The sequence below is a fragment of the Crotalus tigris genome, unplaced genomic scaffold, assembly GCF_016545835.1.
Source record: "Crotalus tigris isolate CLP2741 ecotype Arizona unplaced genomic scaffold, ASM1654583v1 scf7180000024309.744930, whole genome shotgun sequence".
Classification (NCBI taxonomy): Eukaryota; Metazoa; Chordata; class Lepidosauria; order Squamata; family Viperidae; genus Crotalus; species Crotalus tigris.
In genome coordinates, this window is record NW_024100481.1 from 333,569 (window position 1) to 355,287 (window position 21,719).

Sequence of the window (21,719 nt, forward strand, 5' to 3'; positions counted from 1 at the left end):
TACGTGCTGAGGTTTCCCGTGGGGGGGTGTCAAAGGAAACACACACACACACACACACACACACACGAGATGGAGTGGGGATGTGCCCAGGTGATGCCTTTCCAGCCCACCTTCTTTGGGGAGAGCGACCTGACAGCCGGGCTCAGCTGCACTTAGGTGGCCTGGAGATGATCACGGCCTGGGTTCAGCCCGGCTGGGCTCCCACGGAAAACCCCTGTGCCGTTGAAGTTGGTATCCTACGTGGGACCCCACTGAGCTGGGTCTGCATCGGGGGGGAGGGGGAGTCCATGAGGACTTTAAAGGGCTTGTGGATTTCGACTCCCAGAATTCCCCAGCCAGAATTCACACACACACACACATTCTCCACCCCCAGGAGCGGCCACAGCCTGTGGTGATGCTCGGGACAAGGCACGGAAAGCGTCCTGCTCCCCAAAAGGCTCATCGTGGTCCTTCCAAGGAGCCGGTTGGTGCTGCCTGGGGGGGGGGGCTGGGGCTGCTCTTGTTTCTGGGGCTGATGGGGCAGGCTCAGCCTGTGCCAGGTGGGGGGGCTTAGAGCAGTGGTTCTCAACCTTTTTAATGCCGTGACCCCCAACCGGTTGTAGGTCGAGGACTACTCAACTGGTGCAGCACCGATTGCAGACTGGGGCTTTTGGCGGGCTCAGCAGGGCAGAGACAGCCTGGACAATTCCTATTGGCTTTGGAAAGCCAATAGAATTAGACTCTATTCAAGAGAGTCTCTTCTATTGGCTTTCAAAAGCCAATAGAATAAAAGGGAGTAGCAGAGCTAAGGAAAAGGGGGGGGAAATGGCGGACTGCGTTGTTTGGCGACCCCGTGAAATGGTCGTTCGACCCCAAATGGGGTCCCGACCCACAGGTTGAGAACCACTGGCTTAGAGGCTGAGCCAATTGGGGAGGGGGTGTCCTGGCCTTCCTTCAGCAGTGGCCTCAGGGCGCCTGTGCTGGAAGGCCAGTGCAGAGCAGCTCCTGCCAGGAACCCAACCTGACATTCTGCTGTGGGGGGGGGGTCCATTGCAAGGGCCGGCTGGAGGGCGAGGCCAGTGTGGCTCCTCCCCACCCACAGAGACCACTGAGGCAGAGCCACGTGGGGAGGGCTATATTTGGGGAGGGTGTGCCTGGCCGCCTCTTCCTGCTTCGCCCACCCCGGAGCCGGGACGGGACTGGGGGGGGCATGTCCTTCAGATGATCTCGCTGAGCAGGTCGGTGCTGGACAGAGTCAGCCCAAGCAGGAGGCCGGAGAGGTGACCGGTGAAGGAGCTGCTGTGGGGGAGAGAAGCACAAGGACACATTTGCGGCTTTGATTGTGGACCACAACACCCCTCTCCCACCCACCCTGGTAGCCTGGAGGTGGGGCTCCTCCTAGCTGTCTCCCCCTAAGTGGTTCTTGCCAACAACTCCCAAGTTTGGGGAAGGGGTGAAGCAGTCTTGAGGCTCCCAACCCACATCTCTTGAGGTTCCTCAAGTGGCTTACGTTGGCCAGGAGTGACGCTCTCCTCCCAGAGCTTGGCCCAGTTGCCTTTAAACCCACAAGGTGGCCAGGAAGCCATCCAGGCCCAGAGGCGTCGGGGAATCTACAATGACGTTCTGTGGTCCCCTGTGGTTGCCCATGAGCCGGGCGGCCTTGAAGGCCCTTCTGAAGACACAGGCTGGGAGCTGAAGCCTCCAGGCCCCTCCGACGGGACCACCCGCCTCTCCTCGGAGGCCTCTGGCCTAGGAGGTCCCTTAGGCGGATGGAAAAGGCCGCTTCTCGCGAGTTTCACACGTGGCCACGGGTTGGGGTGGCTTTGAGGAGGGAGTCGTGGAGGAGAGGTCCCCCCCATCTGCCTTGGGGGGTCAGGCCTGCCTGGCAGGTGGGAGGAGAGGCCCCGGAGCCCCACTCAAAGGGGGGACTCTCCACACCCTGCGAGGGAGCAGTCCGGAAGCCCCAGACTGGTCTCCGTGGCCAGACTAGGGGGGGTGCCTTGAGTGGTTCTTACCTGGGGTAGAAGAGGGCCAGAGCCAGGCACTCCAGAACGCAGAGCCACCTGGTCGTCAGGGTGATGCCCGCAGCCATGGTTGCCACGGGGAAGGCCTCCGCCTGCCGGCCCATCGCTTCCAGGGAAAAGAGGACCCCTGCGGTGCACCAGGACAGGAGGGGCCCCTGTGAGGCAGGAGGGAAGGGGGGTCCCAACGCCCACCCGCCCCTTCTGGCACCCACAGCTGGCTCGGGGCCCTCTCCTCACTGGCCAGCCCCCTGCTAGCCCCCCTCTATGCCCTCCCGCTCGCTCCTGGGCTTCGGAGCCCACCGGGGGGGAGGCGGCACCTGAGAAGCCCACCGCGCAGTGCTCCCGGTACCACGTCTGCCCCGTCACCAGCGCCAGCAGAGAGTTGAGCCCCAGGTGGAGCAGCCCCCCCAGCAGGGCCAGGGCCAGCAGCAGGGCCCCCGCCCGGAGGGTGCCGACCTCCTGCTCCAGGGCCCAGCCCAGCCAGAGGAGGGTGGCCATGTTGAGGAGCAGGTGGAAGAGGCCCAGGTGGTGGAAGGGGGCCCAGAGCAGCCGGCCCCACTGGCCCTGGCCCCACACGGACTGCACACTCAGGCAGGCCCCGCTGGGGGGGCGGATGGGGCGGCAGAAGAAGGCCACATTGGTGGCCACGAGGGCCAGGGTGGCCCAGGGCACCATGGGGTAGCCTCTCTTCGGCTGGGCAGCCTGGCAAGGGGGAGACAGGGCCTCTGTGACCTCAGAGCTGATGCGACCCCCTTCTTTGACCCCGAGACCCAGCCTCGGGGCTGGGGTCCTCTGAGGCGCCCCCAGGACTGCCAGGATTCTTGGGAGCCCAGGGCATCAAGGGAGCCCCCTCTGGAGAGACTGCCAGGGAGGGGGTCCACGGGGCGGCAGCTTTTGTGGCCTGGCCAGTTGCGGCCAGTGGGCCTCTGAGAAAGGCCCCTGCTGGGGTCCAGCGGGGGTGAGGGTGGGGCTCAGTCTGCCTGCCCCCTCGGCCTCAGGAGCCACTTAGCGGTCAGTCTGGGCCTGCCCTTCCTAGCAGTTGCCTCTTTCCAAAAAACAGAGGTGTCACTGGGTGCCGGTCGCCTGTGGACCACCTCCTCAACCAGATTCTGCCACCTGTCCTCTCCCAGATTTTCCCTGTCTCTCCCCCCCCCCACGCCCCACTTCCCCACAGGGTACAGGAAGGAGGGAGCCCAGCTGCCCAGGTTGAGCATAATGGGTGGTGGATCCAACAGCCACAGCTTGCGGTCAGCAAGAGCCTCCCTCTCTCTGTCTTTGTCTTTCTCTCTCGGTCTCTCTTTCTGTGTTTTTGGTTCTCTTTCTTCCTCTCTCTTTCCTCTTTCTTTTTCTCTTGTGTCCTTTCTTTCTTCTCTTTCTTTCTTTCTTCTCTTTCTTTCTTACCTTCTTTCTTTCTCTCTCTGTCTCTCTGTGTTTTTGTTTCTCTTTCTTCCTCTCTCTCTCCTCTTTTTCTCTTGTGTCACTTCTTTCTTTCTCTTTTTCTTTCCTTCTTTCTCTGTCTCTCTGTGTTTTTGTTTCTCTTTCTTCCTCTCTCTCTTCTTTCTTTTTCTCTTGTGTCACTTTTCTTTCTTTCTTCCTTCCTTCCTTCCTTCCTTTCTCTTTCTTTCTCTTTCTTTCTTTCTTTCTCTTTCCTTCTTTCTTTCTTTCTCTCTCTGTCTCTCTCTCTCAAATCAAATGAAAGTCAGATCCCAGTTGCCGGAAGCTCGCTTCTCCTGCTGACTGTAATCAGGGCAGTTTTCCCACGTGCCCAGATCACAGCTGAGTGTTTGCCCACAAACGCGGGGCTCGAGCCGGCAACAGGCCAGGTTTAGTAAACAGGGCAGGGTTGGGACTCAAAACATCCCCCCGGCCTCTGCAAGGGTCTCTTGAGGCCACTTGTGTGCGGCAGGGAAGGAGGAGGGTGGCTCTTCCTGGGGGGGGGGGCTGAAGGACGCTGTGCCCGCTCACCTTGGGCAGACCGTTCTCCACGCCAGGTTGGCATCTCAAGGAGACTCAGGTCCTCCCGTGTCTCAATCAGAACCAGGGTTGGCGCTTAACCAGGTTTTAGAAAGCTAGTAGCCATGTCTGGGCTGACACTGTATGACACAGCATGGTGGGGCCCCCTGCGGTGCCTAACCAGAGCTGTGCCTTGTTAATCCTGGTTTATAGCTTAATATCTTCTGTGGCTGTGCTTGTTCTCTGAAACTAAAGCAAGCAAAGGAGGCTCAGCTGTCTGTATATGCCCACAGAGAGCCCTGAAGCTGCTCCAGACCCAAGGCCAGAGGGGGCAGCCCCCAAGGAAGCAGCAAATGTCTCTCCCCCACACACACATGCGCTCAGGGGTTGCGTCTGCCGTGCCAGGAGACCTCGAGGCTCATCTGTTTTGAGCTACCTGACCCGGGGTCTCCCTCTCACCCGGGGGCAAGGAGGGGTGGGCGCTCGGTCTGAGCAACACTGAGCAGAGCCACGACACAGGAACAACATGGCTTCTTAATTTAGGCTCCCCCATGAAGCCCGAGAGGAGAGCCCCCCCTCAGCCTGCCCCAAGGCAGAGAGAAGGCGGGCAGTGCATGGCAGGGGGAGCTTCCCATTCCAAGCCGTGAAGCCCGTGGAGATGATCAGATGTGGGCTCCATAAACCCTTGGCGTGGATTCCTGCATCCATGTTCCTCTGCAGCTCTCTCCCCCCACCCCCTGGGTGGGTCGCAGCCTCCCCTTCCCCAGCCTCTCTGCCTCCTGAGAGGGGCCTGCCCCCCCCCCATTGCTGCAGGCATCCATTGGAGGGCATGAATGCAAAGTGGCTTCTCTCAGTGGGAGGAACATGGGTCCCCCGTTAACCCACAGCCCTTTTACCCTACACAGAGTGGGTGGGCCTGAAGCCCCCCTCGACCAAAGGAGTCCCGGGGTGGGAGTGGGGCCTGAACCCCTTGGCCACCCACCACCACCAGCAAGCGAAGGGTGACTCTTCCAAGCTGAGTCAGCCTGGGCGTGCTGTGGCTTGGTAGGGTCTAGGCTGGAGAAGGGGGGGGGCAGGGGCAGGCACGTCTTCACGGCTGGGAGGGGGCAGAGAGGCCTTCCTTATCGGGGGCCACTGTTTGCTGTAAACACTGCCCTTCCGCCCTTGGCCTGTCCTTCCCTAGCGTGGGGGGGGGTTGGTGAAGGGGGCCAGCCTGCCCCTTCCACTTCCTTCCCCCCCCCAGCTGCAGACGGAAAGGTGGGATCCTTTTGATCCTGGGACCCTCCACCCACCACGGGGAGCCTGCCGTCTCCCCTAAATTATTTTTCGCGATTTGCCATATCCAAAACCCTCTCTTTCCATTCCTTCTGCAGAGGGGAATTTTCTTGACCGCAGCTGCAGCGGAAAAACAGGGAATTGCAGTTGCTGGGCTGGAGGGGGGGGGGCCAAGAGGAGGCCGCCTGAAGGGTGTCTCACCGGGGCTCTTTGCCAGCTCCCAGCCACAGAGGCCACCCTCTGTGGCTGCCCGGGCAACGCCACTGCGCCTGCCTCCCTGGGCGCTGGCTGGGCGCTCCCTGCCCTCTCTCTGCTGGCTGCAACAACACAACCTCCAATTACACAACCGTCAGCTGCCATTCAGCTCATCTGGGCCTGAACACCCTGCTGGAAAGCTGCCTCCCAAAGCGGGGTGCCCAGGCTCCTGCCCCCCCCCCAGCTTCCTAGCCTGACCCCCTTCGGACTGGTGGGAACACAAGGAAGGCTTTGGATCCGCCCTCCCCCTGCTGCCGCTTGAAGAGCTGAGAAGAACTGGCTCTTGGGGGGGGGGCAGCCTGCATTGAGGCTGGGAAGATCCTTCTGCCCACGGGTCTTGCCATCTTTCATCTTCCATAGGTTTTATGTTTTTTATTTTTATTGTTGTGAGTCATGTAGAGTTTGAATAATCGTAGAATCATATCTGGTCATCTTGGTGAGGAATCAGAGTTTGTTGGAAGGATCTGATCCCTCCTTCTGCAACGTAAACAAAGAAGAGACTGGTCAGCCACCTGTCTGAAATTGTGAGAGGGACCTTGGAGTCCTAGTGGACGATCCCTTGACCACGAGCCAGCAATGTGCAGCAGCATCAAATACGGTCCTGGCTTGCCTAAACAGAGGCATGGAATCAAGATCACACAACATATCAGTACCACTTTATAAAGCCCTAGTGAGGCCACAACTGCAATCCTGCAGCCAATTTTGGTCACCGTATGACAAAAAAGATGTTGAGAGTTTGGAAAAAATTCAGAGAAGAGCAACAAAGAGGATCCAAGGCCTGGAGACCAAAACATACGAAGAACGGCTGCGGGACTTGGGTTTGGCTAGTCTAAAGAAAAGAAGAAATAGGGGGGAGAGGATAGCAGTGTTCCAGTATTTGGGGGGCTGCCCCAAAGAAGAGGGGGGAGTCCACTTATTCCCCGAAGGCAGGAAAAGAAGCAATGGTTGGAAACTAATCAAGGAGAGAAGCGACCTGGGATTAAAGAGAGTGAGGGTAATTAGCCAGTGGAACAGCTTGCCACCAGAAATCGTAGGTGCTCCATCACTGGAGGTTTTTAAGAAGAGACTGGACAGTCACTTGTCGGAGATGGTATAGGTTCTCCTACTTGAGCAGGGGGCTGGACTAGAAGACCTCCGAGGTCCCTTCCAGTCTCTTCTGATGGATTGATTGAAAGCCCTTTCTGACCCATCCGACCTCCTTCGGATACCAGGGAGCACGGAAGCGGGCAAGCCATCCTCGGGCATGGAAGCTCCCTGGGTGAGGTTGAGCCAGGCCTTCTCTCTCGGCCCGGCCCACCCCGCGGGGTTGTTGTGCCACCAGAGGACGCAGCAACTCTCCGGCCTCCGAAGGAGAATCCGGACTCGGGGGAGGCTCACATTACAAGCTCTTGAACTCGGGTCTCCGGTGCCCCCACCCGCACCACCGCCCCGCCCGCCTCCCTCCCTTCCTCCCTCCGGCAGACGCGGAGCCAGCGGCCGAAAGAGGCGGCCGGGGACGGAGGGGGCGGGAGCAAGGAGGCGCTCCCGATTGGCCGGGCCGTGGCTTCAGCTGGCCGGAGAACCGGGGCCGCCTCTGATTGGCCGGCAGCGACGACGCCCAAGCGGGGCTCTCCCCGCCACGCCACATCCCCACGCCCACGCGGGGGGCCCGCTGCGCCGCTTTCCCCTCGACGGCCCCGGGACAGGCAGGCCGGGCGAAGCCGCGGAGCCCGCAGGAGCTTCGCGCGAAAAAATCCCCGTGTCCATTCGGGCTGGCTGTGAGCAGCCTCCTCGCCAAGCCGGCCGCCCCCTTTCCCGGCCCCCGCTCCCCGTCTGCACGGCGGGCCGAGTCGGCGTCCGACCCGGGGACGTGGGGGGAGCCCGGCGGGGGCTGCGTGGGGAACGGCCCTGCCCCGGGTGGGGGGCGCGCCTGCCGCTCATTCCGGCTGCTTATTGCCCCCAGCCCCCCCCCCCGCTTTACCCCGCAGCTCCTGCCTGCCAACCGCTCAAGTCCTTAAACCGAAGTAACTCGAGTCCCGCCAGCGGGGCCCTTTTTGCGCCGAGGCGCGTGGCCGCGAGTTCCGCACGACCCGAGGGGTCGCCAAGCTGGGTTGGGCCGGCCCCCGATCCGAGGCCGTCGGGCGGACTCGCCGTCTCGGGGGGAGGCCCCGGCCCCGAAAGAGGCTCCGCGGGGGACCCATAAGCCCCGTGGGAGGAGTCGCTCTCCTTCGGGGAGCGGGGCGTGAGAAGGCCAGGCCCCGTCAAGGCCCGCTCGTGTGAGCGCCGCTCGCCCGGCCGCTTAGGGATTCTCGGAGCCCCTCCCCCAGGGCGCGAGGTGCCAGCCAGGCGCGGACCCGGACGCGCCGAGCACGATTCGGGTCGGCTTGGCGGGTTAGGCCGGCCTTGCCCAACGAATCCCGCCTCCTGGGAACGGCGGCCGAGCCGGCGGCTTCCGCGCAGGGAGGGGAGGGGGCGCCCACTCGCGTCCCGGGGAGGACGCCAGTCCGGGGGCGCTAGGACCGCGGCGGCGGCCCGCCCGGGCTGCGGCAGCGATGTGTATAAAGTCGGCCCGGGGGAGCAGGGCGGGTCGGCGGCGCCCGCTTGGCCCTCCGCCTCCCGGAGCCCCGCGTGTGCCCCGGGCCCTCCGCTGCTGGAGGCGCCCGAGGAGGCAGCAGCCACGCAGGGGCGCCCAGCCCGGGTTCCCCGGGCGGCCGGAGCAAGGGCTGCGGGGCCCCGAGGCCGGTGGGTCGGTCGGGGCGGGCGCCGGGGCCGGGGCGGAGGACGGGCTTGGCACGAGGCGGGGGGGCGGCGGGCTCCAAGTGCTGCTGCCGGCCCGGCGGGGGGGGGGCGTCTTGCCTGCCACGCCGAGCGGCCCCTCCGCCTGGCCGGCCGACTTCGGGCGCGGGAGAGGTGCGCTCGTCCCCTCCGCAGCCAGAGGTGGGTTCCGCGGTCCCCGCCCCGACGCCGCCTCCTCGCGGCCACTGTGGGGCCCCGGGGAGAGGCCGGAGTCGGGTTTCTGCGCCGCTCCGCTCCGCTCGTCTGCCGGGCCGGCTTGCAGGGCTGCCCCTTTTATTAGGCGGAAGAAGGGGGGGCTCTCCCTTCTCCCCCCCCCCCGTTTGGCGAAAGGGCGCTTGGACAGGCCGGGCGGCCGCGGAGGGCTGCTAAGCGGGTCCCCGTTGCCGGAGAGCCACTGCTGACGTTTTGCCTCGAGAGTCCCGGCTGGCCGAGCCCTCTCCGTGAGGGCCCCGAGACCCCCCCGCCCCCCCCGCTTTTCTTTTCGCGAAGGACTTCCGTGAAATGCGCGGGGAGGTTTGGCCCGACGACGCACCTGACCTTGTTTCCCTTCTGCCCTTTTCCGCCAGGGGTTCCGCGCCCTGAAAAACTGGATTTTTCGCTCCTCCGCGCGGCTCCCGGAGGGCGACGGGCGCCGGAGCCAGCGACGCTCTTTTTAATGGCTGCTGAGTTTACAAAACCGCAGAACGACCGCATGGAGGAAAGCTGGGACGGCTGATATTTATTTTTCTGCCTTTTTTTTTTTTCCTTCCTTCCTCTCCTCCGCTCTGCATGTGACTTTTATTAAACTCCAACTTCTTGCGAACCCAGGAAACTTTGGAGCCGCGAAGAAGAACCTCCGCCGCAGGCGAAGGGCGTAAATCCGGCTTTGTGGGAAGATCCCTCGACGGCTGCCACGAATTGGGGGCCTTTGGCAGGTCCCCCCAGCCGTCCTGGGGTGCCTGGTTTTTCTTTTCTGCTTTCTTTTTCGCGAGCTCCTTGAGCAGCTGTTTTTCCCTCTGGAAAGAGAAACGAATAATTTCCGGGCCGGAAGCGAGGCGGAAGGCGGCTGTGAGCACCTGAGATTTGTGCAGCGAAGCTGAGGTGGGTGGGAGGAAAGGGAGAGGGGGTCTTTTGCGGCAGAGGAGAGCCGAGCCCCCCCCCCCTTCTTGGTGTTCTGGACACCCACCGGTGGTCCTCGGCATATTTTTCTGGGCAGAAGGGCCTTTCCTGCGTGGCCCCCCAGGCAGGGCCCTTCTGCTCTAGGCTGCCCAGGAGGGATGCAGAGTGGCTGCCCTCCTGGGCTGACGGCCCCCCTGGCTTCCCCCTCCCCTCGGCTCCCCCATGATGGACCCTGGAAGCGACCCCCTCCTCTTTGCCGACATCCGCCTGTGCGGGTACCTGCGCAAGCAGAAATCCCGCCATCGCCGCTACTTTGTGCTGCGCTGTGGGGGGGAGCGAGGGCCCCCCCGACTGGAGTATTATGAGAACGAGAAGAAATTCCGGGCCGGGGGCCTCTGCTCGCGCCCCAAGAAGACCCTCTTCCTCGGCGGCATGCTGACCATCAACAAGCGCGCAGATGCCCGGCACCAGCACCTGATCGTCCTCTGTGGCCGTGAGGGCACCTTTGGCGTGGCTGCAGAGAGCGCCGAGCAGCAGCAGGCCTGGTACCTGGCCCTGGTGGAGCTGCACGGCAAGGGTGAGTCGGGGGGGGAGGCAGTGGAGGGTTGCCCGGGGGGGGGGGCCCAGCAGTCTCTGGAAGAGCCAAAGTTGCCGCCTGGAGGAGACTGAGGGAAGCAGCACCCATCAGCCCTCTGGCAGGGCTTGAGCCGTGCTAACCAGAATGAGGGGCATTGTGGTTGAGCCTCAGTGCCAGCCTGGCTCCCTCTGGGGATCCCTTCTGAAGAAGCGAGGGATCCACGGGGATCCTCCCCTCCTGGGAGGGGCTGTCTGTTCATGGCCAGGATGCTCCAGATGTTTTTCTGGCTGCGCTTTTGCCCCCTTCCTGGCCCCTGGGGGCTGATGCCAGGAGCCCCCCCAGAGATTGGTGGCTGCTGCGTGGCTGGAGTGCACGTGGGAAGGCATAGAAACAAAGCTGTTGTGTTGCAGATATGGGAACCCAGATCCCATCGTTCCCCACCGGGCTCCTGGCTTTACCGAGCGTCCCCCCCAGCACTTCCTTACCAGGAGGACCTGGCCAGACCCCCAGGGGGCCTCAGTGCTGGGAACCCCCCCGTACTCCCAGGCCTTTGACTGGGGCAAATCCCTTCCAGGTGCCTCTGGAGTGCCCATCCCTTCCCCCCTCCTGGGCCTTCCAGCGGTGCTTATAATTCAGGGGAGCCTCTCAACATCTGGACCATTCTCGGTCTGTGCCTCCCCCGAGTCTGCTGGGGCATCCGATTGTCAGCTGTGGGAGCAGAGGCTCTGGGGGGCGGGTCCCTGACCGCATGGAGACCCCAGAGCCCTCCCGTGCCCATCCGTGGAGGAGGGGTTTGGCACACTGGAACCAGATTCGCGGAAGGCCTGCTAAATGCTGGAGCAGGCCGCCCCATCCACCGTGAAGGGCCACTCTGCTTTCTCTCTGCCTGCCTCGGGTGTTGGGCTGGCCAGTCTCGCTGCAGCCGCCCCGGGAGAAACTCAGTGCACGGCAGCCGAGAGCAAAGGGCCCTTCCAGACCTTTGGGCGAGTCGCCCCCGTGCCCGAGTCGCTGCTGTGCCCGGAGTGCTCCAAGGAGGAACTGGCACCGCTTCTGTGGCCAGGCTGGGAAGGGCCTCAGGCTCTCGGCCACCAGAGGCAGGCCAGCTGCAGGGAGGAGGAAGGGGGAAACCTGGACTTTGCTCCAGGGAGGCTGGACTGCTGCTGGCCACCAAGTCAGAGGCCTCCCTTGGCCGGCCACAGCTTCTGTCTCGGTTCCCTGGCCAGCAACCATCCACCCCCTCTTGCTGGTGTGCTGCCTCTGTATGTGTGTGTGTGTGTGTGTGTGTGTTGCTCATGTGTACACCCAGGCACAGGTAGGGCTGGGTACAAAGTGTTCTATTCCGGGAGAGCAGGGGAGGGGAAGGGAGGGAAGGGAGGGGCAGGGCTGAGCCTCGGAGCAGCTCCCACAGGCTGCCGTGTGGTGAAGATGCTCTGACTGCCCCTTGTGCCCCACGCCCCCCCCCCCCAAGGCCCTCTTCCGCCTCTCCCCCCCCTCGCTGCTTCCCGGAACCAGCTCGGTCACTTGCCAGCCAGTGATCCAGCCCTGAGGTCTCCCTGGCAACGGCCCCTCCCCCGTCCTCCACGTGATTGGAGGGACAGCTTGCTGGGGGTGCTGGGCTTCCACCCCCCTCCTTGGACGGGGAGGGGGCGTCTCCTTGGACTCCCTTGGGGGGGCCAGAGGCTCGCCGTGCTTTCTTGTACAGCCACGCTGGATCCCGTCTGGTGCCTCCTCTGGATAGGTTGGCCGGGCACGGAGAAGACGTGGGGTGTCTAAGAGGGTCCCTGCCTTCCCAGCCCCTCGTTCCCACCTCTCACGCTGGCCTTTGCTCCTCGTAGGTACAGCCCCCCCGGAGGGGGACGGCGAGGCGGCCCAGCCCATCCCGGCCTTCAAAGAAGTCTGGCAGGTGAGCCTGCGGCCAAGGGGCCTGGGCCACTCCCGGAACCTGGCCGGCCTCCACCTACTGTGCCTGGCCGAGAAGACGGTCAGCCTGGTGAGGCTGAACTCGGACGAGGCCGCCCTGGTCCTGCAGCTGCTCAACATCCGGCGCTGCGGCCACTCGGAGAACTACTTCTTCATGGAGGTGGGCCGCTCGTCGGCCACGGGGCCTGGGGAGCTCTGGATGCAGGTGGAGGACCTGGTGGTCGCCCAGAACATGCACGAGACCATCCTGGAGGCAATGAAGGCCCTCAGCGAGGACTTCCGGGGCCACGGAAGGGCCCAGGCGCTGCCTTCCACGCCCATCTTGGTGCCGGCACGCCGGCAGTCCCACAGCAACCCGCCGCCCGGCCAACGGGCCTTCCCGTGGAGGAGCCGCCCCAAGGGGGGCACGCCTTCTTTCGGTCGCGGCTCCACAGGGGCCTCGGGGCAAAAGAAGCCGGCAGGCAGGAAGCCGGACTCCTTGAGCGACTACAGCGCCATGTCGTCCGACGAAGGTGGCTCCAGCCCAGGGGAACTGCGGCCTCCCAGCACACCCGACCCCCTGAGCGCCATGGTGGTGGACGGGGAGCTGGACTACATCAGCATGGGCCAGCGGGCCTCCCCCGAGGAGGCCGGCCTGCCGAAGTGGCCCTTGGGAGGCCTGGCCCACAAGCGGGCATCCCTGCCCCCGTTGGCGCTGTGCAAGGGCACCCCCGGCCTCCTGCGTCGCAGGCAGAGCGCCAAGCCTGCCACGGTTTCAACCAGCTACCCCGAAGGACTGAACCTGCAGGGCAGCGATCCCGGGTACATGGCCATGCTGCCGGGGGCGGCCCTGGGCCCCGAGGAGCAGGACTATGTCCCAATGACGCCCAGCAGCGTCTCTCCCCCGCGGGAGGGTGGGGGGTACATGCTGATGTCCCCCAGCAGGAGCTGCTCACCGGACGGGATGGGCCAGTGGGCCACGGGGGGCGGGGAGAGCAAGTCTCCGCCCGGTGAGTACGTGAACATGTCCCCAGCCAGGCAGGGGGCCCCAGATGCCTCCGTGGAGTACAGCCTGCTGTTGCCCCTCCTGGGCCCCCCTCCAGCCTTCTCCCCGCCACCCTCCTCCAGGTGTGGCCCCAGAGCCCCCTGGCTCCCCGCCGCCCCCCGCCGCCTGTCCTGCTCCTCGTCCACCAGCTCAGAGAGCCTGGAGGAGGCTGCCCGCTGCCCCCTCGGCCTGTTTGCTGACCCGCCTGGAGGTCCCAAGGAAGCCACGTCTTGCTACGTCAACCTGGCTCTCCGAAGGACGCCAGCTGATGCCAGCCAGGTGCCAGCGCCTGAAGGCCCCACTGGGCTGGCACCTGGGCCCCCGTTTGCAAGGTGTGGCTGTGAGACCGAGGGGAAGGCCACCCTCCCGGACCCGGCCCCAAGGGAGAGAGGGCTGAACTACATCGACCTCGACCTGGCCAGAGAGGCTGCCCCGGGCCGGGCCCTCCCTCTCCGCCTGTCTGCCGGCCCCTGCCGGGCGGGACCACCCCACAGCTACGCCAGCATCGACTTCCAGCGCCTGGGAGAGCTGCTGGGGCCGGAGGCCAGCCCCCCGGGGCCTGCAGGTAAGGGAGCGGGTGGGGCTGGCTTGGGCTAAACCTGCTGACCAGCAGCATCTCCTAGCGGGGCCTGGATTCAAGTCTCCGGCTGAGATGGTGAAGAGCTCCAGGCTTTGGGCACTTTAGGACTCCCCCCCATCCTGCACAAGTTATTGGGGCGAAGTCCCTCCTACCCCAGGCTAGACTGCTGGGCTGGGCTGCCGTGGACCAGGATTGCCAGCCCCCACTTGGGTGCCCCGAGGGAGCCTCCTGGCAGGAGCCAGGCCCCTTCGCATAGCCCCCTCCCCTGGCGTGCGAAGGCGGTCTGGGGGGGGGGGGGGCAGGTGCTGCCTACCACTGAATGTGCCCTCCAGGCAGGGTGGGTGTGTTTGAGAGCAGCTCTTTTAGGGTGCCACAGAGCTGGCCCGTCCAGCTGTTAGGAAACAGGAAACGGGGTGGGTGGGTGGAAGGCAAAGTGGAGGCTCCTTCCAGGCGCCGGGCTGGTGGGGCAGGTGTGCCAAACAGAGACAGCTCTGTGCCCTCAGCCCTGTGGAATTGCCCATGCCCCCCTGTGGGGCCCTCCTCCTGCGCCAGGGGCCATTTCATGCCGCCTCCCCCCTTGCTTGGCCAGAGCGAAAGTTGTGGGGTCTTCAGAAACTCCCAGCCATTCACTTTTTTTGGGGGGGGGACAGCATTTCTGAAACCACCCTTCTGGCTGCTTTGTGTTGGGCCTGTGTAAAATGCCCCCTGAGGGCGTGCAGAGTGCCTTGCCCGAGGAACGGCCGTTTCCCAGTTGTTGCTGGGCTTTCGGATGTTGCCGTTTTGTAGGGAATGTGAGGCTCAGGCAGTTTCCTTTCCTTGTGGGACCACTGTTGTCTCCACCAGCTATTGGGGGGGGTCTGCTGCAGTCCACCTTGCCCCACATTCAAATGAATGGGGCAGAAGGGCCGGTGAGTGGGTTTTCCCCCCTGGCAAACTTTGTTGTCTGGAGTCGGGTGTGCCTGGCTGGGGTGCCTCTGCTGGGGGGGGTCAGCCACTTCAGCCGGGCTGTCCGTGGGGTCTTGGGCGGTCCAGTCTTGTCCATCTATGCCAGGGGTAGGCAACCTTGGCTCTTTTATGACTCGTGGACTTCAATTCCCAGAATTCCTGAGCCAGCACAGGTTGAAGACCTCTGACCTATGCACTTGCACAATTAGGGGAGGGTCTCCAGGGAGGGTCTGTGCTGGGAGTCCCAACCTTTTCGAGTGGGAGGCTCTCCTTTTGAGCCAAACCAGAGATGTTTTTTTTTTAACGTTTTAACTTCATTTGTTCAATTATTGCCCAATGTTTGGATGTTTTTAATTATTTTATGTCAGGATTTGTGACCTCGTAAGCTGCCCAGATTCACTTCATAGTCAGAGGGGTGACCCATACGTTTAATGGAATTAACAAAAATAATAAAACACAATAAAAATAAAATAAAATACAGATAGTCCTCAACTTACAACAGTTCAGCAACCTGGAACTAAGGAGAAACTTCCTGACATTTAGAACAATGAACCAGTGGAACCGCCTGCCTCCAGAAGCGGTGAATGTTCCAACACTGGAAGTTTTTAAGAAGAGACTGGACAGCCATTTGTCCGAAATGGTATAGGCTTTACTCCCTGAGCAGGGGGTTGGACTAGATGACCTCCAAGGTCCCTTCCAACTTTATTATTATTATTTAGTGACTGCTCTAACTTACAACAGCACGGGAAAAAGGGACTTATGACCATTTTTCAGACGACTGGCGTCCCCCATGGTCATGTGATCAAAATTCAGATACTTGCCAATTCACATGACGGTTGCACTGTGTCCGGGGGGTGTGTGTTTTGTCACGTGATCCCCGTTTGCGACCTGCTGACCGGAAAAGTCCGTGAGGAAGCTGGATTCACTTAAGAACTGTGTGACTCACTTAACAACCACAGTGATTCACTTAACAACCGTGACAAGAAAGGTTGTAAACTGGGGCAAAAGTCACTTGTAAGAAACGACTCACTTAGCAACCTCAATCATGGTCATAACCTGAGGACAACCTGCATTGCCAAAACGTTTTGATGCTTTTTTAAGTTTTTAATGGCTTTATGTATGTTTTGTGACATTGCAAACTCTCTTGCTTTCCTTCCAGAAATCTGACCTCCTGGCCAAGGCAGCTGGGCATCGGATCGCCTCCCCCCCCCCCGGTCTCCCTCTGGGGCTGGACAAGTTCTCCTTTCCTGCCCCCCCCCAGGCCGTGTGGCGATGCCAAGTTTTTTTGGGGGAGTGCTGCTGCCCCTCCCCCAGAGGACTCCTGCGATGCTGTTCCTGTGCCTCACACACACCAAAGAGGAACTGGGGGAGGGGGGGTCTGGCCCTGGGTTTCAGGGTGTGCAAAGAGAAGGGGGACGACCCCCAAACGGTTGCTGGGAAGGACGGAAAGGAACAGATTTGCTTCCGGGACCCTCCGTGTGTGAAAGCAGCCGTGGTTTTGTGCCTTGGGACCCCCTCCCCACTGGGCCCCTCAGACTTGTAACCTCGGTACGCCCTGCAGACCCCCCCCCCCATGAAATATAACCTGCATTCACATGCAAGGCTGGTCGACACCCCCCCTTTTGCTGCTGCTGCTGCTGCATTTTGCACAGGCCCAGCCCTGCTGGTGTCTTTGGTGGGCGCAGACCCCCCCCCCATTGTCTGGGCTGGCCAAAGAGACCGTGCTCCGTTCAGTGCCTGCTTTCTGGCCTTTAAAATAAAAGCTATTTTTAAATATGGAAGAAAAAGGCTGGAGTCTTGATGTCTTCCCCCCCCCCAAAAAAAACCCACAATTGGGTAAAAGCGCCAAGGTTGCCTCCCCCTGCTCTGGGCTCAGCCCCACCTCCCCAGCAACCCTCCAGAGTGACTGACAGGGGTCAGGGGTGCCAGGAGACAGAGGGCCCCCCTTGTTGCCTGGAGACCAGGGCGGGGGTTCCGGAAGGCGGCTCAGAACAGCCGCCCGAGGCTCTGTGTGTGGACACCCATGGGGCGAGCCGCTGGCTGGGCTGTGGGGCTCCTGATGAACTGCACTCTGTGGCGCCTGGGCCGGTCGCAGCGGCCCGGCTGGTACTACGGGGGTCTGGAGGCCCCCTTTGGGAAGACCCTCGACCCTTCCCAGATGCCCGGGGGCTTCCCGCTCAGTAGCCAGGCGCTGCTGTGGTATGCCTACTGGGTGATCGTCACCATGCTGGCCGTGATTGCCGTCTCCTCCATCGGCCTCTTCCTCCAGCAGTTCCTCCGCGCCCAGCAGGTGAGGCCCTGGGGGGGGGCGGAGAAGAGCACACCCCCCACAGCATCCATCCCCCGGCCCAGAAGCTCTGGACATCTAGACAGGTCAGAGCAGGGCAGGGTCCCCAGCCGCACCCTTGCATTGGCCAGGCCTTCCCTGCACTGAGACCCCCAGCGGGGGGAACTGAGCACCCGTGCTTTGGTGGGATTCAGTTCAAGACCCCCACGAATCTCCCCAAACCTCCAACCTGATCTTCAGTTCTGTCAGCAGTCTTGACCCTGTTACATTCAAAGGAAAATTGGCTGGTGGAACTCCTCGCCTCATGAATTTCTCCCAACTCCCTTTGCGTTTTTCTCCCTCTGGGTCGAACTTCTGGGCTGCCCAACTCTGGCTGCTTTTGCAAAGTTAAAACAGGCACAGCAAACCACGATTAGATTTCCACCTGGCACCTCCTGCCCCCCCCCGAAATCCCCACTGACGCCTGGAAAAAATGAAGGTTTCAAGACGTACTCGGAGGTGGGCAACGCGAGGGCCGCAGGGATCCGGGGGGAGGGGGTCCAAAGGGCAGGGCCACCATTGACCAGAGCCCCCTGGGCACGGCAGCCCCTTCCTCAGCCGCAGCCTGTTCTTCCTCAGAATCCAGGAAAAGCGGAGGCGACACCCCGGCGAGTAGACCCGGAAGAAGCGGCCTTGATGGAGGCGCTGCACCTGTTGGATGCCGTGATGGAGAAGACGTGGCGCCACCTGCACCGGTTGGAGCGGCGGCGGAGGAGCCGCAGAGGGACGTGATCTCCGGGCAGGGCGGAATAAAGAGGCCCCCGGACACCGCTTGCCCCATGGTGCTTGTCTCCCCTACCCGTCCAAAGGGGGGGGGGTTGCATTCTGTGGTCCTGCCCACCTCCTCCCAGTAGCAGTCCTGTTGGGGGGAGAGCAGCCCCTGCATCAAGGGGGCCGGGCCGGGGTCTCCAGCAAGCAAGGAAAGGGCGTCAACCGAGGAGGGTCCCGAATCCGTGGGGCACAAGGCAAAAGCTCTTTCTCAAAGGCAGTGTGACCTAGGATTGCAAGGAGCCCCAGCCGGGGGGGCTCTTTCCCCCCCATATGGGGAACCTCTGACTTTAAAGGGGGAGCAGCTCCTGGGGTGACTTTGGGGGGGGCTGTTCAGGGAGACAGGGACCCACGGCTGGCCCTCCATGCTCCAATTCCTAGGCCCTTGTGGGGCTCCCCAAGGGATACATTTGCAGTGGGGCCACGGGGGATAAGGCTGGGGAGGAAGTGGGGGTAGGGCCCCCACAAAGCTCTCTTATACTGGGGGGGGGAGCTGTCCAGAGTTTCAAACTGGCTGGGACCAGAACGGCTACAAATGGGATCTGTCCTCCCCAGAGACCTCCCCAGGGCCCCCCCAGAGCGGGGAAGGAGGCCCAGGGCTTGGCAGGGCCAAAGTCTGGCTCAAGGGAGTCGGGCCTGAACCTCCCCTGGGAGGAAAGCAAAGACCTGAAAGGACGAAACTTAACTTTATTCCGACCGTGAAGCCTCGGAAACTGCTCAGGTTCCCCCCAAACCAGGTCTTAATCTTGGCCACTTTAAGCCTCGTGGACTTCAACTCCCAGAATCCCCTATGCTGGGAACTGGAAGTCCGCAAGGCTTCAAGCTGCCAAGATGGGACGCCTCTGATGTAGACAGACAAAGGACACAGCACAGACAACTACGTTTGTGCGTGTGTGTTTTTGTGTCCCAGAAGCTCTCAAGGGTCCCTCCGCTCGGCCCCGCTGTCGGCCTGGGGTCCCACTGGTGCCGCCGGCAGCTCCAGAAGGGCCGCGACGGCCTGCAGCTCCTCGCTGGAGAACCACCGTCTCCTGGTGCAGAGGCCGGGAGCAGGGGGGCTCTCCCGGGGGGCCATGATGGGGGCCGGGGTATCCAGACGCAGCCGGGGGAGGACCTGGAGGGAGAAAGTCAGGGGAGAGCTGCCCCACAGCCCTTCCTGCATGCTGGGCAGACCCAGAGAGGCAGACGCTGCTCTCCCTCCTGCCCTGAAGCCTCAGGGCCCCCTCCCCAGCAACGGGTGCCTTCCTTGGCTGTTTGCTGCCCCCTCTAATCCCCCCCCCCAGTGGGACCTACTTCCAGAGAGCAGCAGGACAGCCAGTTGTAGATCCGGGATCCGGGGGGCTGGGTGGGGTCCGTGTAGAAGAAGCTGCTGCAGTCCAGGAAGGGCGGGGGTCCTTGCAGGGAAAAGGGGGGGAAGTCATCTCAGAGGGGGTTTTGGACTGAGCCTCTTGGGCACACATGTCCACATCCACCCACCTTCAAATGGCAAAGGGCCCCTTCCCCACAGAGGAAAGCCCCTCCCTCTCTCTAGTGTGGGCCCAACAAGCTGAGGTCCCCCCTGCCACTCGGAATGGGTCAACTGCTCCTCCCCCAGGGGCTGTCACATCCCCTGCCCCCACCAGGCCAAATCCCCTCCCCCTTGGGGCAGGAGGACCGCATCTGACTATCCCTCCCCAGACTTGCCCCCCCTCCTGCCCTGCCCCTCACCTGCTTCCCATGCTGGGCCCTCTGGAGGGGGGGGCCGGGAACCACAGCTGCAGCCGGAGACAGCGGAGTAGAAGGGCTGGAAGGACGGGTGGCAGAGGGTCCGGCAGGAGCGCAGGCAGCCTGAAGCACCAACCAGACCCAGGTCAGGCTTGTGGGGGGGGAGAAGGCGCTGGCTGCCCCCCTCCCCCGTGTCTGGGACTGCAGTGAGAGGCTGGCCTGGAGGGTCCGGGCCGGGAGGTCAGCCCCGCAGCCCTTCAAAGGAAGCAGCACCAGAGGGCAGATCCAGCTGGCACACTCGCTCGCTCTCTCCCCGATGAAGGTGGGCACACGTGTGGAACACAGGCTCTGCCCCCCCTCAGGCCTCCCCACTTATAAAACGGTGCAGCCTCCCCCCCCCCGCGCTCGGTCCCTCCCAGCCCAGCTGCCATCCTGAAACAACAACCCTGTTATGTGGACCAAGCTGGGAGGCAGTTTTCTACGCCGGGATGGCTCTGCTGGGGGCAACAGTGAAGCTGAAGAGGCCCTTTGTGAGGTGTCCAGGGGGGACCCACATACGGTGGCCCCAAAACTGGTCTCTTGGATCCACCCCCGCCCCACAGGCCCCTCCAGCCCACCTGCTCAGCCCGAATCCTGCAAAGGACCATGGGCTGCCCACTGCAGCAGGGCTGGGTGGAAGCTGGGCGATGCAGAAGGGGGGCCTGGCAGAGGAAGGCAGCTCCTGGGCCCTGGCACTCTGCACGGGCAGGACCCTCTCTCCGGCTACGAGCGGCACACGTCCCCCCTTATCCTCCCCTTGATCGGTGCTCATATGAGCCCCACCCTGGCCAAGAACCCGGGAGCATCCCTGCCCCACAGGGCTCCCAGCCACAAGCCCCACTTCGCCCCCAGCCCCACTCACCGGCTCCCGGACTCTGCCCCTCCGGATCCCTTCCTGCCAGGTGTGGGCCCTCCGTCTGGGTTGAGGCAGCTCCTGTTACCACCACCTCCTCCTCCTCCTCTCCTAAGCCCCCAAATTCCTCAAACATTTTTTGCAAGCCTGAAGAAAAGCAGCAGGGATTCACAGAGTTTCCTGTGAAGAGATTTCTGTTGTGGGCACCCCTGTCTCTCCCTCTCTCTCTCTCTCTCACACACACACACACACACACGCACACACACACACACACACACACACACACACACACACACACACGGCAGCTGCGCCCCCCCCCAGGAAAGCAAAATCTCATTTCTATCTGGTCAAAGGAGAAACACTAGTTGACAAGTACATTTATTCTCATGAACTGTAGAAGAGGTGGTTTTATTGATGTTTTTTTTTTAATCCGATTGTTTTTAATTTTCCTTTTTTTAGACCAGGAGCGTCCAACCTTGGCCACGTTGAGACTTGTGGACTTCAACTCCCAGAATTCCCCGGCCAGAGTGGAAGTCCACGAGCCTTAAGGGGGCCAAGGTTGGACACCCCCCCCCCATCCAGGGTTCCTTTAGAAAACCAGCAGGAGAATCGACGGCCCCGCCGGTCCTTTAACTTAGTCCACCTTTTCATCGGCAGAAGCTCCCCTTGAGCCCCGCGGGTACCTGGCAGGCCTCCGAAGCGCCCTCCCCACCCCATCTCTTTAGGGATCACCCCCCCCCCGCCGTCTAGGAAGGCGAACTCTCCAGCATGAACATGAACAGAAAGAACACCAGGAGGCTGGTTCTCCCCGCCCCCCCACAGCAGCAGAGCCCAGGGGTAGCCCCCCCTTTCATGTCTCCCCCAGAAGCACCTCCAGAGGGCATGACGGGGGGGGGAGCATCCATGAAAGGGGACAATGCCTCTTGGAGGCTGCAGCCTCGTGGCAGGGAGTTCCACGGGCCCCGTCCAATATCCTCGACAACGCTTACACTCTGGGCCCCACCCCAGCCCAGCCTCCCAAACGCCGCGGGCGGGGGCTCCTCCTCCGTCTCGGGGCGCGGAACGGCCTGAAACTCACGCCCGCCGGCTTTCTCTTGCGCGCTCCGCGCAGGACGGAGCAAGCGCGCCCCGCCGTCGCGAGAGTCGGAGCGGAACCCCGGGAGTTCGCCGCCGCGGGCCCCGCGCAGCCACATCCAAGCCCGCGGAAGCCCCACGTCGGACGCCCCCCTCGCCCAGGACCCCCGGCCGGTCGGGGAACCGCGCCGCTTCCAGAGGCGGCCTGAAGGGGAGACGGACTCGGCCCCGCTGCTCCCGGACGCCCCGCGAAGTCCGACGGGCGACGTCCGGGGCCCAGAGAGCCCGAGGGCTTCCACTCCGTCCGACGGCGGCGGGCTGGGACCGGCGGGGCCCCTCGCAGCTTCGGAAAGGGCCCGGCGCGCCCCAGCCCTCCCCGCAGATTGGCCCCCTTGGCTGCCCCTGCTTTTGCGCCCCCCGCCTCCCTCCCTCCCTCTGCTCGGTCCCGTCCCCGCGACGTGCCCGGGGCGCGCGGCTCGGCGCCTTCGGGGAGTTTCGCGCTCCCGTCGCGCGCAGCGGGCGCCCCTCCAACCGGCTTCCCTGGGCGGCGGCG

The 21,719-nt window shown here is 62.9% G+C and overlaps 3 protein-coding genes across 5 annotated transcripts; 1 reads left to right on the forward strand and 2 right to left on the reverse strand.

The window, feature by feature from the left end:
• Positions 1–821: 821 nt before the first annotated feature.
• Positions 822–9,780, reverse strand: LOC120299723 (rhomboid-related protein 4-like). 3 transcript variants are annotated; one of them, XR_005554476.1, is made up of 4 exons: positions 9,639–9,780; positions 8,794–9,256; positions 1,995–2,130; positions 896–1,278 (listed from the first exon to the last, which is right to left on the reverse strand). XR_005554476.1 is itself a non-coding variant. In XM_039324831.1 (3 exons), the coding sequence occupies exons 1-3, from the start codon at positions 2,676–2,678 to the stop codon at positions 1,197–1,199; spliced, it is 576 nt and encodes a 191-aa protein (XP_039180765.1). In that variant the 5' UTR covers positions 2,679–3,140; the 3' UTR covers positions 822–1,196. The 3 variants fall into 3 exon arrangements, 1 of the variants encoding a protein (XP_039180765.1); XR_005554475.1 differs by having other exon boundaries at positions 904–1,278; positions 8,794–9,336; positions 9,639–9,755; XM_039324831.1 differs by lacking the exons at positions 8,794–9,256; positions 9,639–9,780 and adding an exon at positions 2,321–3,140 and having other exon boundaries at positions 822–1,278.
• On the forward strand, positions 9,552–16,192 carry LOC120299722 (insulin receptor substrate 1-like). The gene is made up of 3 exons (XM_039324830.1): positions 9,552–9,936; positions 11,772–13,445; positions 15,565–16,192. The coding sequence occupies exons 1-3, from the start codon at positions 9,582–9,584 to the stop codon at positions 15,570–15,572; spliced, it is 2,037 nt and encodes a 678-aa protein (XP_039180764.1). The 5' UTR covers positions 9,552–9,581; the 3' UTR covers positions 15,573–16,192.
• A 1,989-nt stretch (positions 16,193–18,181) lies between these two features.
• SAP25 (Sin3A associated protein 25) lies at positions 18,182–21,285 on the reverse strand. Its single transcript, XM_039324877.1, has 5 exons — positions 21,171–21,285; positions 20,102–20,239; positions 19,204–19,323; positions 18,790–18,890; positions 18,182–18,610 (listed from the first exon to the last, which is right to left on the reverse strand). Exons 1-5 carry the CDS (start codon positions 21,283–21,285, stop codon positions 18,416–18,418), a joined length of 669 nt encoding a protein of 222 aa, XP_039180811.1. The 3' UTR covers positions 18,182–18,415.
• Between the last annotated feature and the right edge of the window lie 434 nt (positions 21,286–21,719).